Source organism: Lepidochelys kempii, chromosome 17 (genome assembly GCF_965140265.1).
Source record: "Lepidochelys kempii isolate rLepKem1 chromosome 17, rLepKem1.hap2, whole genome shotgun sequence".
Classification (NCBI taxonomy): domain Eukaryota; kingdom Metazoa; phylum Chordata; order Testudines; family Cheloniidae; genus Lepidochelys; species Lepidochelys kempii.
Genome location: NC_133272.1, coordinates 6,190,057 through 6,206,632, shown reverse-complemented (window position 1 = coordinate 6,206,632; position 16,576 = coordinate 6,190,057). Strand labels below are relative to the sequence as shown.

The following is a 16,576-nucleotide window of genomic DNA, read 5'->3' as shown; positions in this document are numbered from 1 at the left end:
CTTGTGACTTCTGTCATAATGAGAGAGACAAGGGGAGTGAGGTAATATGTTTTATTGGACCAACTCCTGTTGGTGAGGGAGACAAGCTTTCAAGCTACAAGGAGCTCTTTTTCAGGTCTGGGAAAGGTACTAAGAGTGTCACAGCTAAATATATGATCAGACAGATAGTTTAGCATAAGTAGTTAGCATATATTCTCAGGGACCATTCAAGGTGAAGTGGCCCGTTACCACCCCTATAGTCATAGAACTAAAAAAAAAAAAAAAAAGTGCATTGGGTTACAGATTGTTATCATAAGCCATAAATCCAGTGGCTTTATTAAGACCATAATGTTTAGTGTGCAGCAGAGTTATGAATTTAAGCTCCCAGGTTCCTCTTTTGAAAGCGTTGTGCAGGTTTCCTTTGAGGATGAGGAACTGATAGGTCAGATACAGAGTGATCACTTTGCGAAAAGTATCCACCCACAGGTGATAGTGTGTTTTTGTCTTTTATTATCTTCCTGTACGAGTTCATTCAAGAGTATTGTGAATGTCTCATTTCACCCATGTAGTTGTTAGTGGGGGCATTTAGTGCACTGGATGAGGTATACCACACGTGATAGACATGTGTAGGACCCATGGATCTTGAAAGGTGTGTTGTGGGGGGTGTTTGTCATTGTAGCGGTGGAGATACATCTGCAGGTTTTGCATCTGTTGTTCTGGCAGGGTTTGGTCCACTTTGAGTTGCTGTGTCCTGGTTTGTGGGGAGCTTGCTTCTGATGATGAGCGTGGAGAGACTGGGGGGTTGTTTGAAGGCCAGAAGAGGGGGTTCAGGAAAGATTTCTTTCAGGATGCTGTTGTAATTAGCATTCTTAAATAGCAGTTGCTTTCTGAGGTTCAAGCCCTCAGAAAGTTGTTATGTGCTCTGGCAGAGGCAACAGGGGGAAATAAAACTCATCTTTAGTTACACGTCACCTCTTGCCTCGCTTTCAAATGCACAATATTCGCATAATATTTGCAAGTTAGATTTATTTATCCTTTGTACAAGCACTTATTAGACAGTAGCTTGGCACTGAAGCATACGTTATCTCATAGTGAAGACCAGTAAATTACAAGTTAGGGACCCTGAGTGGGATTAGTGATTCACCTTAAGAAAATATTTTGGTTTCTGTTTATCTGTCAGCTGGGTTTTGAAATGTTTCATCTAGAAAAGGTAATATCATGCACTAGAGCAGATGATACTCAGACCTCAGGGGTTCAGGAGCCATACTGGCATTCAGCATGACCCAAAAGAGCCACAGTCATGTGAATTCATTGTTTTATTTACTATTTATATAATATATATATATAGTCTCACCACAAATGACTGACCAAGTATTCTACAGTTGGTTAGTAACATAGTAAAAGCATTCTGATTGGTTAATAACTTAGATTGGTTAATAATTAAATCACACAGTGTCTTAATATCATGTGCTGCAAAGTGCTGCAGGAGACGCATTATAGAACCACTTGCGGCTCCCAAGCATCAGTCTGAGTGTCACTGCACTAGACCCTTTTATATTCCTATATTTGTTTCATTGTATTCTGATTGCTACTCGTATAAACCAACCATCACCGTTCTCCTAGGTACTTGCCTGCTTGTATAGTTCCTTCTTCCGCTGTATTTGTAGTAAATTCTAATATGCAGACTTTCTCCTACCTGGTAGGAAACTTTCTTTTTCTCTTCTTGTTTGTGAACATTTTTGCCTATGGACACTATAAAAACCTAGCTTGTTTTTCAGGGATAACATTTTCCAACAAAGTTCCAAAACTCCAATAGATAAATTCATTCCTCTCTCTAATGTAATTGAAACGTGAGACGGATGCTAACTACTGTTTTATCTCCGCACCATGTGCCAGATTCATCCCTGGTGGAACTCCATTGAGGTCAGTCTCTATGTGGGAAGCTTTCTTATTTGTATTACTGGAGTGCTTAGGAGCCCTAGTAATGGACCAGGACCCCTCTGTGCTTGGTGCTGTACAAACACAGAACAAAAAGACGGTGCCTCATCTGGCTCTCATTCCACTAAGCACTTGAGCCCATGATTTATTCCATTGGCTAGCTCTGGCACAGTCCCAGTCTTTGTTACAGAATTGCAAAGTATTCTTGGATCCCGTGCTAGGGAATTAAAAATTCAATAAATGTTTTATTAACATTAACATTTCACTCCTCAGCGCAGAAATGCCGAAGGTTCAGCACCACTCTCCTTTACAAACCAAATGGCTCTGAAAAGTTCTTCTAGCAGCAAGTTGTAACGTGCCGAGAAGCTGATTTTGCTACATGGCTTATAGTGGGGAACAGGGTGGAGAAATATACAAGATGTGGGGGCGGGAGGGGAGCTAGTCTAATAGCAAAGATAGGGCTGTGGTCTCCCAGCTAGATACTAATGGCTGTAAGCCATGTTCCAGATTCTTGAACTCAAATTTGCAAACTCAATATGTATGTTACATGCTATATTTCTATTATACAAGAATAAGTATCCTGTTACAGTTTGAATGATATAGTAATATGGAGCACTGTTCCAATGTTTTTTCAACATTTCTGAAATTCAAATGAAGCACAATCAAAATAAACCCCTTGGCTCAGACAATTTCCACTAATTCTCAAGCAATATGACAAATCTGTGCTTGTGTCTCTGAGTGTAATATAAGATCTCAGTTAGCCAAGAAACCTGATGAATTGTCAGATCTTTCTTTACCTGTGAGTAAATACGATCCCTTTCTAAACCATTGTGTTTCCTTTCTACATACATATGTGGACTTGCATGCACTAGAGGGTTGATAATGAGCAGATAAATCCTGCTGTTTTCTTAACTGAAGTAAGACTATGTTCAGTTACCTGCAATAGAGTTGACATTTTTTATCCTGTGCAGGGATGTCGGTAAGATAATATATGCCTCCCAGCCCTTTTTGAATAAATTAAGAAATTAATAATAAAGTAATTGACATATAAGTGCAATAGAAAATAGCATATTGTCTCATAGTGAGAACAGATTTATCCTCATCGCTGGGGCCCTACCAAATTCACAGTCCGTTTTGGTCAATTTCATGGTCACAGGATTTTAAAAATAGTAAATTTCATTATTTCAGTTATTTGAATCTGGAATTTCAGGATGTTGTAATTGTAGGGATCCTGACCCAAAAAGGAGTTGGGGGTGGGGGTCACAAGGTTGTTGTAGGGGGGGTTGCGGTACTGCTACCCTTACTTGTGCCCTGCTGCTGGCGGCGGCCCTGCCTTCAGAGCTGGGCAGCTGGAGAGCGGCGGCTGCTGTCTGGGAGCCCAGCTCTGCAGGCAGAGCCGCCTCCAGGAGCAGCACAGAAGGAAGGACGGCCTGGTATGGTATTGCCTCCCTTACTTCTGTGCTGCTCCCTGCAGAGCTGGGCCCTCCGTCGGCAGCCACCACGCTTCGGCCGCCCAGCTCTGAAGACAGCAACTCAGAGGTAAGGGCAGCATGGTATGGCGTTGCCACCCTTACTTCTGCACTGCTGCTGGCAGGGCGCAGCCTTCAGAGCTGGGCGTCTGACCAACAGCCGCTGCTCGCCGGTCGCCAACTCTGAAGACAGCACAGAAGTAAGGGTGGAAATACCGTGACGCCACTAGAATAACCTGGCAACTCCCTTTTGGGTCCGGACTCCCAGTACGAGAAACGCTGGTCTCCTCCATTACATCTGTAGAGTATAGGGTAAAAGCACACAAAAGACCAGATTTCATGGTCCGTGATGCATTTTTCGTGGCCGCTAATTTGGTAGAGCCCTACTCATCGCTAAACAGCAGCATCCTAATTATGCACATACCTTATGCAAGTTGTCCCATTGAAGTCAACAGCACTACTTGCTAAATGTGTTTTAGATACGGCCTTCACAGAGTTATAAGAGTGAATTCTATTCATGTTAGGATTAAGGCAAAATAAAAACTGATCTAAACTTTTTGGTTGAGATTTTCACAGGAGTGAATTGTGTGTCTAAATACCCTAATCAGTTTTGAAAATCCCAATCTTTGTCCTTAATTTAGCTTTAACTTAATTTAGCTTTTGTGAGGTGGTAAAATTTTGGGAAACTTTATTTTAAAATAGTCTTTGCCCCTAAATTTTCTAATTTTAACCAGTGCTAAGCAAGGAAGTATTTCCAAGCCTGAAAAAAACTAAAAAGTGCTGTCAATATTGCAAGAAGTCTCCTGCTTGTGAAATTTCCAGACCAAAGAGATTCAGAGACTATCAGATAAGTTTCAGAGGAAGCATGAGAACTTTTGTACACCAGCTCAAGTGTCTGAAATTTGACAATCACCCATGCACAATTATTGCTTTAAAACATCCAATCATAAATCAGAATTTAATGTAAAGGGACAGTGATCTGTAATGTTATTTCTTGTGCAGGTGCTCGCATTTGTTACCTTTTCTGCCTGTTCTGTTCTTATGAGAACGGAGACCACTGAAATGTTTGAGAATCTTGATGATTCAAGTGGAGGTATTTAGCTGCAACATTTCTCTACGTTCTTTTTTTATTCTAAGGCGTAAGAGTCATTTCTGGTAATAGATTTTATTATAGAGCTATATTAGATTTTTAAAATAACGACAGTAATCTCCAAGTAAAGTATAATTATTAGAACTCTTTGCCTTTTTTTTGCTTATTAAGACATATCAGATGCTTCAGAGGTTTATATACTGTTTTATTTCTTAATGTTAGTGTATACTTTAGTACATGGTAGTGGCTTTGAGGTTACATGAACAGTAATTATTTTCTAACTTTGACATTGAATTGTGATCATATAGGACAAAAACTACAAGTATATACAGGTTAGGAGGAGTCAAGGATCCGTTTAAAAAAAAAAAAGCCCAAACAACATTCTGGGCCAGATCCTAGGCTGATGTCAATTGGTGTAGTTCCATTTATTTCTATGGCACTGTGGTGATTTACACTAGCTGAGGCTCTGGCCCCTGCCCTCTTCCACGCTCTCAGATCTTCAGCTGTTTTCAGTTACATAGATCACTGCCTTTAACCTTTAATCGGAAATAAATAAAGGATTGAAATCCACCTGATAAGGAAAAAATAGGCTTTTGTGTATCAGCACAGCCTTCTTTGTAGAACGGGCTGAATAAGTGTGTCTTGTTCCCCTCCCATGGCTAGGGCATACAGAGAATAAGGGCTTGTGTACACAGAGTAGCAATGCGCACAAGATGTGTGTGATTTCAAAAGCGCACCAGCGTGTTGTGCACTAATTGACTGGTGTGGACCCTGCTGGTGCCAAGTTCATGCACGTTCATGCATGCTGCTGCTCCACGTACACACAAGCATAAGAGCCTACTGCTGCTACTAGCTGATGGAATTACTTTTAGGCCAGGTGGCAGAGGCCTGTACTTTTGGTTCTTAAGATCTGAAGTTCTATCCCCACTGACAACCCATGGTTGGGATTGTTGCATTTACCTGTTTTATCTGAAGTTGTTAAACCGCCTAGTTTCCTTCACTGTTTGTCCCTGTCCTAGCGCCAAATTTCCAGCCTGGATAAGGAAGGAGTTGGGACACGTCATGGAGGAATCACCTAGGTTGCTGTAAGAGCAGTTTAGCTGACATGTTTTATTAGGCGGTATTAGCTGTGTGGCTTTGCTCAGCTTTCACCAGGCGAGGACCTGGTATCCTATGCAACAACACATGGGTCCCTCATTTGGTAGCTCGGTGGTATTACCACCAATCTGGTGTGAAACTGCTGTTTTGATGGCATATTGCAGAGCTGCAGACAGCATTTGAGGCAAAGGCGGCTTTTAATAAATACACTTAATCGTTTATATTTTGACCTTAACCCAGACTCATACTCAGACATAAAAAGCTGCAAGATGAAAAGGTACTTTGTCAAGGCTTCTCTGGCTGATAGTGTGGTAAAGCAGGGCAGCCTTGCTCTGAGGAAATGCAGATCCTTTAGAAAGGAGAGTAAAAGGTCAAAACTAATCCAAAAGGACAAGCAGTGTATGTCTGTGTGTATATTGGGTTTCACATATGAAATCCAGTCATGATAAATCTGATGGCTTTAGAAACATCTACTTTGATTAATGAAAACATAGTTCTCATAGACCATGGGTTTCATACTTCAAAGTTCTTCTGGATTTAGAACCTTAGGTTTTGCTTATTCATATAACATGCAGGAAACTATTTTTAAATGAATAGGGAGCGGGGGAGGGGGGTTTAAAAAATTGCAAGCATTTCAACATCAGTGCTGCAGATAGTCTGGGTAATGAGGAGCAAAATTAACAAACAGCAGACATTTTATTATGCATTTTACAACCATGTTTACATTCCTTCCTCTGTATTTGTTTTTCCTTGAAAAGTTTTATGTATTTATAAAAGTATCTGACTGCTTCAGCTCTGAGAATTGGAGTTTCACTCACATTTGAAAACTGGAACAATCTCCGGGATAGCTGGTTATTTCACAGGCTAATGTTCCAAATCATCTGCAATGCTTGTCTCAGACCAGATCCTTCACCGCTTTCTGAAAGCTTGAGTAAGTGGGCTTTGTGTAAGGATTATCTGACGGAGGAAGCTGAGACAGAACCGAAGTATCGGCAGACTTTACAACATAGCCTGTGCGGTGGACTGAGGTCTTTAATATCCATAGCCCTTGGACTCTCCCTCGAGGGCGTGTTTTGGGCAATGGAAGTACATGATATCCAAAGCGCAGTGTGGACAAAACCATATGCACTGCCCCTGCTTAACCTGTTCCCTCCCGCCATCCATAGAACCACTCTGCTTCCACAGTGCTTTAGGCCCCTCTGTGTCACCAAGGTGGGGCCAGATTTTACTTTTGATCATGCGCATCCACTCTCTCTCATATCTGTTTTTAACTTGTCTATAATGAAATAAAAAGCATTCTCATCTGTGACAACAAAGTCTGCTGGAAAGAACCTAGAAGCCCGGTCACTCAAGGTGAGCAGCCTTAGTCTCCCAGGGTTTCAAAAGGATTTGAGGGTGCTCAGCATCCAGTTGCACTAGGTCCATAGACAGTACTGTCAGGATACAGTAATGGTGAGTAATGTCCTGTTTACAGCATTCCTGTGAACGATTTTGGAGAAAGACAGTATGGGGAGGGGAGGGGAAGGGAAGGAGGATGGGTAAATGGACTTGCCTTCATATGCAACCATTTCCAGAGCTGATCATTAACACCTGAGCCTTGAGTTATTAAAAACATACAGAGGGCGAATCGTTTCTGAAGTTTGTCAGACACGTAGAAGTGTACATACCACATATGAAGTAGAAAGAAATATGTGAACCGTACTCCAGACAGAGTCCACATAGCATGCAGCTGAGCATGGCTACACATATAAAATTCAAATATACTGCCGTTTAGGGAAGGCTCCGTTTCCTCTATAGTTAACAGTGGAATTTGGACAGGTCCCTGTTCAAGTAAGAACTAAATGCTGCTGCTTTGTAGCAATCCCCTTGGAGTAACAGAGTTATAGCATGAAAGTGAATTGGCAAATGCTGTAGGAAAGTTCAACCAGTGCTATTCAAATGTTATAATTTGCCTCTTTACTTTGGGCAGGAAATTTCCATCCTCCCTCCCCCCCATGGGGTTCTCTCCCATAGCTCAATTTTACAGACACTTACATTGTGGTCACCAATATTTCCGGTCCAGGATGGGTCGGGACTGCCTTCAAAGCCCATCCATGCTTCTTAATCAGCCAGAGAAGGTAGCAGTGCAGTGATGCGAAGCACTTCCTCTCCCTCAGGGACTGTCTCAATAACACTTCCAGACTTTGCCATCTCCAGTGGAGTCAAGCTCATGTCTCTTTCCTGGGAGGGAGGCATCTTTTCTTGATTAAAATTGGCAGGTCATTTCCTTTCCTATTTACTCTGTTATTTTTGCTCATGTGGGTGTTGCAATATGCAAGGTGAGGCTCAGAACTGTCAAACCATTTAATAGAACCATTACTATATTTTTGGATAACATATTATTTTTGATTTACTGTTCCTCAGAAGACAGGAAATGGAGCTACTTGATTTCATATTTTAACCAAAGCCATCCTAGAATTTTAATGAAAAAAAATTTCCCCTGGCTTTTGAATTAAAGGGCCATGGTGAAAGATATAGCTTAGCAATTTTGACTTAGAAAAATAACATACTAGAACCATTAAAATATGTTTAAACATTTTTTTAAGCACCAGGGTTTTATTTTTTTTTTCCAGAGAAGAAACTAATCTGGCCCGGTTTTCTTGGTCTTTGGTTGGTGTTGCTAACTGTGAAAATAAAGAAGGTTTCCAAGGACTTGGGATTTTTTCCCACTATGGAACTTAATTTAAATTTTCTTTTATTTTAAAGGCCTGAAACAATTGTAATATTAAAGAAAAACCATGCAATATAAGCAAGGTGATTTAGTATAAATAATAAGAGAAATCTAGGCTGTTGTTAAAGCTGGAGAATTGTTAAGCAACAGACAGAGGGTCTAGTTCTGATTTCACTTTCACTAGTGTAAATAAGGAGTAACTCCAATATAAGACCAGCATCAATGGAGTTACACAACGGTAAGACTAGTATAAGAAGAGAATTAGGCTTACAGAAGAAAATTGTCTTCTATGTGTTAGAATCAGGAGGAGTTGCATGTGCCTATCTGAGGGCAGAATTGCTCCATAATGCTTTTGGATATTGTAAAGATAAACATACTAGAATTGCAAAGCATTCTTATCAGAGATGGACTCACCCTGAAATGTTTGAGAATCTTGATATTCAAGTAGAGATATTCAGCTGCAACATTTATCTGCATTCTTTTTTGATTCTACAGAGAAAGTCACTCCTGCTCATAGATTTTGTTATAAAGATGTATTTGATTTTTTTAAAATAACAATAGTAATTTCCAATTAAATTATAATTATTATAACTGTTTGCTTAATAAAGCATGTCAGATGCTACAGAAGTATGGAAGGGGTTCAGTATGGGCCCATCTTTAGTACATAAGGAGAGAGGTGAATTTGCTGTTCATGTCAAAGCTGTCTGCCCATAGGGTGAAATTCTGACTCATTGAAGTGAATGGTTTCAGAGTAACAGCCGTGTTAGTCTGTATTCGCCAAAAGAAAAGGAGTACTTGTGGCACCTTAGAGACTAACCAATTTATTTGAGCATGAGCTTTCGTGAGCTACAGCTCACTTCATCGGATGCATACCGTGGAAACTGCAGCAGACTTTATATATACACAGAGAATATGAAACAATACCTCCTCCCACCCCACTGTCCTGCTGGTAATAGCTTATCTAAAGTGATCATCAGGTGGGCCATTTCCAGCACAAATCCAGGTTTTCTCACCCTCCACCCCCCCACACAAATTCACTCTCCTGCTGGTGATAGCCCATCCAAAGTGACAACTCTTTACACAATGTGCATGATAATCAAGTTGGGCTATTTCCTGCACAAATCCAGGTTTTCTCACATCCCCCTCACCCCCATACACACACAAACTCACTCTCCTGCTGGTAATAGCTCATCCAAACTGACCACTCTCCAAGTTTAAATCCAAGTTAAACCAGAACATCTGGGGGGGGGGGGGGTAGGAAAAAACAAGAGGAAACAGGCTTCCTTGCATAATGACTTAGCCACTCCCAGTCTCTATTTAAGCCTAAATTAATAGTATCCAATTTGCAAATGAATTCCAATTCAGCAGTTTCTCGCTGGAGTCTGGATTTGAAGTTTTTTTGTTTTAAGATAGCGACCTTCATGTCTGTGATTGCGTGACCAGAGAGATTGAAGTGTTCTCCTACTGGTTTATGAATGTTATAATTCTTGACATCTGATTTGTGTCCATTTATTCTTTTACGTAGAGACTGTCCAGTTTGACCAATGTCCCTGGCAGAGGGGCATTGCTGGCACATGATGGCATATATCACATTGGTGGATGTGCAGGTGAACGAGCCTCTGATAGTGTGGCTGATGTTATTAGGCCCTGTGATGGTGTCCCCTGAATAGATATGTGGGCACAATTGGCAACGGGCTTTGTTGCCAGGATAAGTTCCTGGGTTAGTGGTTCTGTTGTGTGGTATGTGGTTGTTGGTGAGTATTTGCTTCAGGTTGCGGGGCTGTCTGTAGGCAAGGACTGGCCTGTCTCCCAAGATTTGTGAGAGTGTTGGGTCATCCTTTCGGATAGGTTGTAGATCCTTAATAATGCGTTGGAGGGGTTTTAGTTGGGGGCTGAAGGTGACGGCTAGTGGCGTTCTGTTATTTTCTTTGTTAGGCCTGTCCTGTAGTAGGTAACTTCTGGGAACTCTTCTGGCTCTATCAATCTGTTTCTTTACTTCTGCAGGTGGGTATTGTAGTTGTAAGAAAGCTTGACAGAGATCTTGTAGGTGTTTGTCTCTGTCTGAGGGGTTGGAGCAAATGCGGTTGTATCGCAGAGCTTGGCTGTAGACGATGGATCGTGTGGTGTGGTCAGGGTGAAAGCTGGAGGCATGCAGGTAGGAATAGCGGTCAGTAGGTTTCCGGTATAGGGTGGTGTTTATGTGACCATTGTTTATTAGCACTGTAGTGTCCAGGAAGTGGATCTCTTGTGTGGACTGGACCAGGCTGAGGTTGGTGGTGGGATGGAAATTGTTGAAATCATGGTGGAATTCCTCAAGGGCTTCTTTTCCATGGGTCCAGATGATGAAGATGTCATAAATTGGTTAGTCTCTAAGGTGCCACAAGTACTCCTATTGAAGTGAATGGGAGTTTTGCCATTACTTCATTGAGACCAGGATTTCACCCATAAACTTTTGTTGCTAAAATGGTACCTGTTTTGCTTCTCTCTTGGGATGTTCCTAAATTAATTTCTCCATCTACATGCAAACTTGTTCACCAACAGAGAAAATATGTTACTAGATTAACATAGCAGAATAGATTGATTCACACATCATAGTCTTATTTTTGTGGTTGTCAGTAAGGTTTCAGCAGTTTGTCAGTAAACACACCCTTCAGAGTCTGCTCTCTGTCAAACGTTTTGTAATCCATTTAATTGGCACCATGCTTTCCCTAACCTTATCGGTATTGCCATTAACTTCTGGCTGTATTTCGTGGATTTTGAGAGCCGAATAATGTTTTAAGTCTTATTCTTAAGACACAGCCTGCCCAGTGATGAGAAATTTGATGAGCTAGCTATTCAAATACTGGAACTTCTGGTACAAGTATTGTATTGTACTTCTGGTACAAGTATTGAAAAGGGGACATTGGAGCAAACAGTAAAATGAAAAAGTAAAACAATTTCATAAATAGCAAGGATATGATTAGCTGTTATCAGTTTAGATTGGAAATCGTGAGTTTTCTTGACCCACTAATAATGGTGTACACAAGGCAAAGAACATTAAAACTCTTTGGAAATTACCAGCCCGCCGAGTGATTTCATTCATTTCACAAAGCTATCGTCCAAAATGTAAAAATATTCGGGTCTTAATTCTACAATTGGAGAATTATTTCCGTTTGATAAGACTGTAGTCTACTGATCCAGTGGCAAGGCATATTTGAAGATACATGGCAAGTAATCTTAGTCTTCCTGAGGATATTTAAGATAGACTTTTTACTGTGAAGACAAGCAAAACTGGTGATTTTTGGCTTAACAGTACAAAATAACCCAGACGGTTTAGGGTTAGGTTCCATTTTATCTGAATCGCCAAGGATCAGGGAGGGCATGAATTGTATAAATGGTAGCAGTTATGGCCCATCTCTATTCCATCCTCCATTATGGCACCTAGATTATACAGTGTTTGGCGCTGTGTAAATATGATAAATGGATGGATAAAGATGGATGGATTGATTTTTATTTTATTTTTTTGGTTACAGATTATGATTAGCTGATACTCTCAAACACTCCATAGTCCGGTTAGCTCTTTGCAGCGTTTTTGTGTGTTGCTCTGTTGTAGAGCCAGTTTAACAAATCAGTGTTACATAATAAAGTAAGAATACATTTGTGGAGCCCAGTACCCCAGTCGGAGATTATCTGCCAGCATAAAGCCCCTTTGCACCCCCATTCCATGCTATTCAAAGACAGACTGATAATCAAGCTGGGGCCTACAGTTGTGGTGGGTGAATCGTAGCTAGATGCCCTGACATGAAATTTATTACCAGACATATACACATAATGTGGAAAAGGAGTGAAAAGGGAGAAAAAGATAACACTAGAGCTTCACAAGCCTTTCAGTTTATTTTACAAGAAAGCATTGGATGCAGTTAATCCCTGTAACCTGCATTTACATTAACACTTGCACCTCACACGTTGCTGCTAAGAACTTTTGGCAGCTCTGGGGCCCTGATTGTAGAGGTAAGGCTACACTTGTCTCCTTTGCTCTCACTCAAGTATCTCTGGAACTAAAGAGGGGCACTCTGTGAAGTTTCTACTTGTGCACGTATGCAGTCATCTTGGCAGAGCTTCAAAAAACATTTGCTTTATTATTCATATGTCTGCTCATGGGGCAGGAATTGTTTAGCTTCTTGCTTTCAGAATAAGAGCTGACACTAATAAAGAATAGATCTCTCATTATCGTTCTCTAGCTCAATGGGAAAAACCTGGGGGAGTTTCTAAAAGTCCTCCCTGTACCATATTATATTTGCATTCGGTTTAAAAGTTCCATAATGATTATCTAGGTATTTACATGGCCTACCAAAGTTATTGAAATGAGTGGGGGATTGTCAGAGTAGAAGCTGAGTTAGGGCCTCCAGATTTGGCCCCATGAACATTCTGAAAAGAGAAGTATAAAAAAAAAAGAGCCAAATCTTGTTATTTCATGTACAGTTAGGGAAGCTGGCAACATGGAAGCGAGGCATAAATCAGAATATAGGGGACTTTCCCCCGCCTCTCTGCATTTTCTCCAACGGGCCTTTCTAGGCCTTCCTTAAAAAACAAACTAAATGGCTGGAGAAGCCATATTAATCCAAAGGCCCATTACAAAGCTGAACTATTTGGTCATTCTTCCTCTAGGTTCCACCTGGGATTCATCCAAAGTTCAAGAGCATGTGTGGCACAAGAGCCATGTTCCCATTCCGTAGAGGTCTGTTGCAGTGTTGATGGTTTTCTAATGCCAGGAATCTACTCTGCAGCCAGGCAAAGAGATAAATCAAAGCTGTATGCGCTGATGAAATTCAGGAGCCAGAAGTCACCATTGCAGCCCATATAAATCCCTGAATGCCATCCCCTGTGCTTTTGTCCATGCTATTAGAGTTCAAAATTATCTGCCCCTCTTTGCTGATGTATGGATTAACTGGCTCCCCGAGTGTTTACTAACGGTTATCACCCAGTACTTTGGACGTTATCAGAGGAAGGGACGCCTGCCGCAGGGCTTGGTCTCTCACCCTTTCTATTACCACCTGTCATTGGCAGAGAGTGTGCTGTGAAGCTGTACAGTCACAGTGTACAAGTGTAGATAGTTTCTGACGGCTGATCAAAGGGGAGAACCAAAGGCCTGATAACAAGGACGTGTTTCATGTACTTTTAACTTTGAGAAACATTGGCATTTGCATTTTTTCCCCTTCATAGGCTGGCAGAAACCAGGCACAATAAATGCTGCATATTCGGTTTCCTAATAGTTGAGTAAATGGTATGTGCTTGAAGCAACAAAGCATAACTGTAATCGTGTTCCAAGTGGGAATGATTTAAAGTAAGCCTTCACAGAAGACTTGCTGTATAATAAAGTAGAATAATTTTAATTTGTACTTTGAAGTGATCTTGGATTCAGAATCTAATCTTTGCATTCAACAGAACATCATGTACTATTTTGAATTAGGAAACAACTGCACGTTAAGGAATTAGTTTAAGTATCTTTTCTGGAGACTGTATCGTTGCACTCTGTCACAACAGCCAGCATCTCCACTATTGCATCACTGATGAAAGGGGCGCTGTTTAGCTCTATCTGGCCTAAAATGTCATTTTTGTAGAAACATGCTCACACAGAATCTAAGATCAATAGAAGTGCTTTTTTATTCCGCTGGAAACATTTTTTAAAAATAGACTTAACATTACACTCCACCCTCCACAGCAGTGTTCAAAGCCCAAAGACCACAATATTGTGCTGCTGCATGAGAGCATGAAAATGAAATTGGCTAGAAATTTTGACTGTAAGCAAAAAGGAAACAACTAGTCTATTTTCATTGTCCCAGTTGAGAGGAATGCAAAAAGTTGAACAAATACACAGTAAAAGACAAATCAGATTTTTTTTAAAAATTCATTTTTAATTGTCTAAGATGTTATTAGTGACATAGACACAGATTTTTTAAAAAATAAATGCTCTCACTTATACTGGCTTTACACTAGTGTAATTACGTTAACTTCATTGGAGTTACTCCTGTTTCACACTAGTGTGAGAACAGAATGAGGCCCATGATTTTTAACCTGACAGTTTTGCTTTCAAATGATCAAAAAAGGCTACTAGTTTAGGCTGTAACTACCCGTTTCTGCTACGCATTGTGTATTTTAATATCACTATTTTAATTAATGTGCCAACATTTGTCTTTCAGATACGTTGTGAACTCAGATTCCAAACAGTTCTTCCTTTTCTGTGAATTATTTCAATGTTAACCTATTTTGGGTATGGATGTAGGTTAGTTCTGGTGTCTACACTAGTCAACGAGCATTTCCCATTTGTTTGTTAAAGGTGCCTTTGATCGGAGCGTGACCCTGCTGGAAGTCTGTGGAAGTTGGCCTGAGAGCTTTGGTCTCCGTCACATGTCTTCCATCGAGCACACCGAAGAGGGCCTTCGGGAACGGCTGGCTGATGCAATGTCTGAGTCACCCAGCAGGGACATAGTGGGATCAGGAACAGGTACAAAGAAGAAATGTGATCAGAGATCACATACAGCTCACCCAATGGTGATTTTTTTTAACTCGTTAAAATTTTGCTTCCCTTTTTCTCAGCAAACCACACGCATGACACCTCAGAGATTACATGGCTTTTGCGAGAGTCTTCCCCAACATGGGAGCAATCTTTAATAGGAAGAAAATATTGGCAGATCCCATAAGTACAGAATCTTGCAATCCTCAAAATGACTTTAAGAGAAATATTCACATTTTAGGCTTTTTTATTTTCTGTATTGCTCTAGTGACGTGGGCCCAAAGAGTTGAGCACCTCTGAGCATCAGATGCTTCCTCAAACTGTTGCTCATGCAGACAATGATCAAAACAACATTCAAATTAGATTCTGTCTGTGTAATTATCTGTTCTCTGTAAAGCCGCTATATAGTGCTGGTTCTGTAATCCAAATTAATCCATCTTCATCACTGTCCATTATATTGATAAATTATACAATGTATTTACATAAATGGAATGGCACTTCAGAGATTACATTGCTCACAGCAGCCCTAGAGACAGGAATCGCTCAGAAATGCTAGCGCTCAGAGTAATTGTGGGTTTTACTTCTCTTGTTAATTCTGAATTGTTTTTAAAATACCCTCGAGTAAAAGGACATATCTGTCTATGATCTGTGCACTGTTTGTGTTGTGACCAGCAGCTAATATCAGTAGTAGCTTCTCATATCAGATGCCCACTCATTTGTCACCATGTCCTCATTTTGGCGAGATGCCTGGGAAGAAAAAAAGACCGAGCTGTAACAGTAACATATGAACATGCCAACATATTGGCATTATGTAAGGCCTTGTAGGTTGGAAACTGCCTTTTCTCTTTTTGCTCTTTATTCCTGAGGGTTCCCCATTCCACTGTCCCCCCATTAGTCCCCTGTTCTTGTTGTTCTGGCTGTAGAGGACTGAACAGGACTCCTCCCATCAGTGCTGGCCCTTAATTTGCAGGGGAGTCACTGTTGAGCAACCCAAGATGCTCCACCTTTATCATTGAGCTGCCAGTCCCTGCTGTCTCAAGGAAGAGTCTGGGAATGGGAAACCTGGGGCTTGCACATGTCATGTCAAATAGATATAACTTGGCCACTTGCTCGGTCCAGAAGCAGCCTTTACATCCCACGGTGGTGATCTTTGACCTGTTTGGACCCTCTCGGACTTTAGACATTGTTGCGGGATGAAGATGGAATTAAGTGGCGGTTTAGGGTTGGCAGTTGACAGAAAGTGGTGATCTAAGCACCTGATCTGGGTTCCAATTCCAGCTCTTGTACTTATTCCTGTTGTTGCCTTGGGCAAGTTACGTAAGGTCCCTTTGACTTAATTCCCTCCGCTGTAAGATAAGGGTAACGATACCTCACAGGATTGCAGTGGAGATTAATCCTCTAACATTTTCAAAGTGCTGTAAAAATGGAAAACGCTCTAAAAGTGCTTTATTTATTTCGGTCCCTATTGATACCAGCTATCATGCACTTTGGAAGGGCATTCTCCATATAAAGCGACGGGCCATCTTCACTCCCAGCCTGTGCATTTTACAGCCTTCTCAAAGGGTAGTGGATTGTGTAGGATGATACTTGCTGTGACAGTTAAAGCAATCTGGAGATGCTGGGTTAAGGTGACTAGTGACTGCAGTTCATGGGAGCTGGCTCTTATCCTTCAGTTAGACCTTACACGGGCCTTAAATACCCTTACAAATATTGGGCCAGATGCTCCTGCATGGCTTCTTTGCACCACACCACTAGTGTAATGTGGCCCTAAAGTTGCTTTAAGTAGCCGAAGGAAGATC

General features: G+C 41.0%; 1 protein-coding gene across 12 annotated transcripts in view; it reads left to right on the top strand.

The window, feature by feature from the left end:
* Positions 1 to 16,576, top strand: part of BCAS3 (BCAS3 microtubule associated cell migration factor) — a 500,928-nt gene that overhangs the window by 455,031 nt on the left and 29,321 nt on the right. For 7 of the 12 annotated variants that reach the window (XM_073315905.1, XM_073315903.1, XM_073315904.1 and 4 more), the window contains one exon: positions 14,601 to 14,768. In XM_073315905.1, coding sequence (XP_073172006.1) covers positions 14,601 to 14,768 — 168 coding nt within the window. Of the gene's footprint in view, positions 1 to 14,600; positions 14,816 to 16,576 lie in introns of those variants that run through there. The other 5 variants (XR_012155467.1, XM_073315910.1, XM_073315912.1 and 2 more) reach the window with 2 other exon arrangements.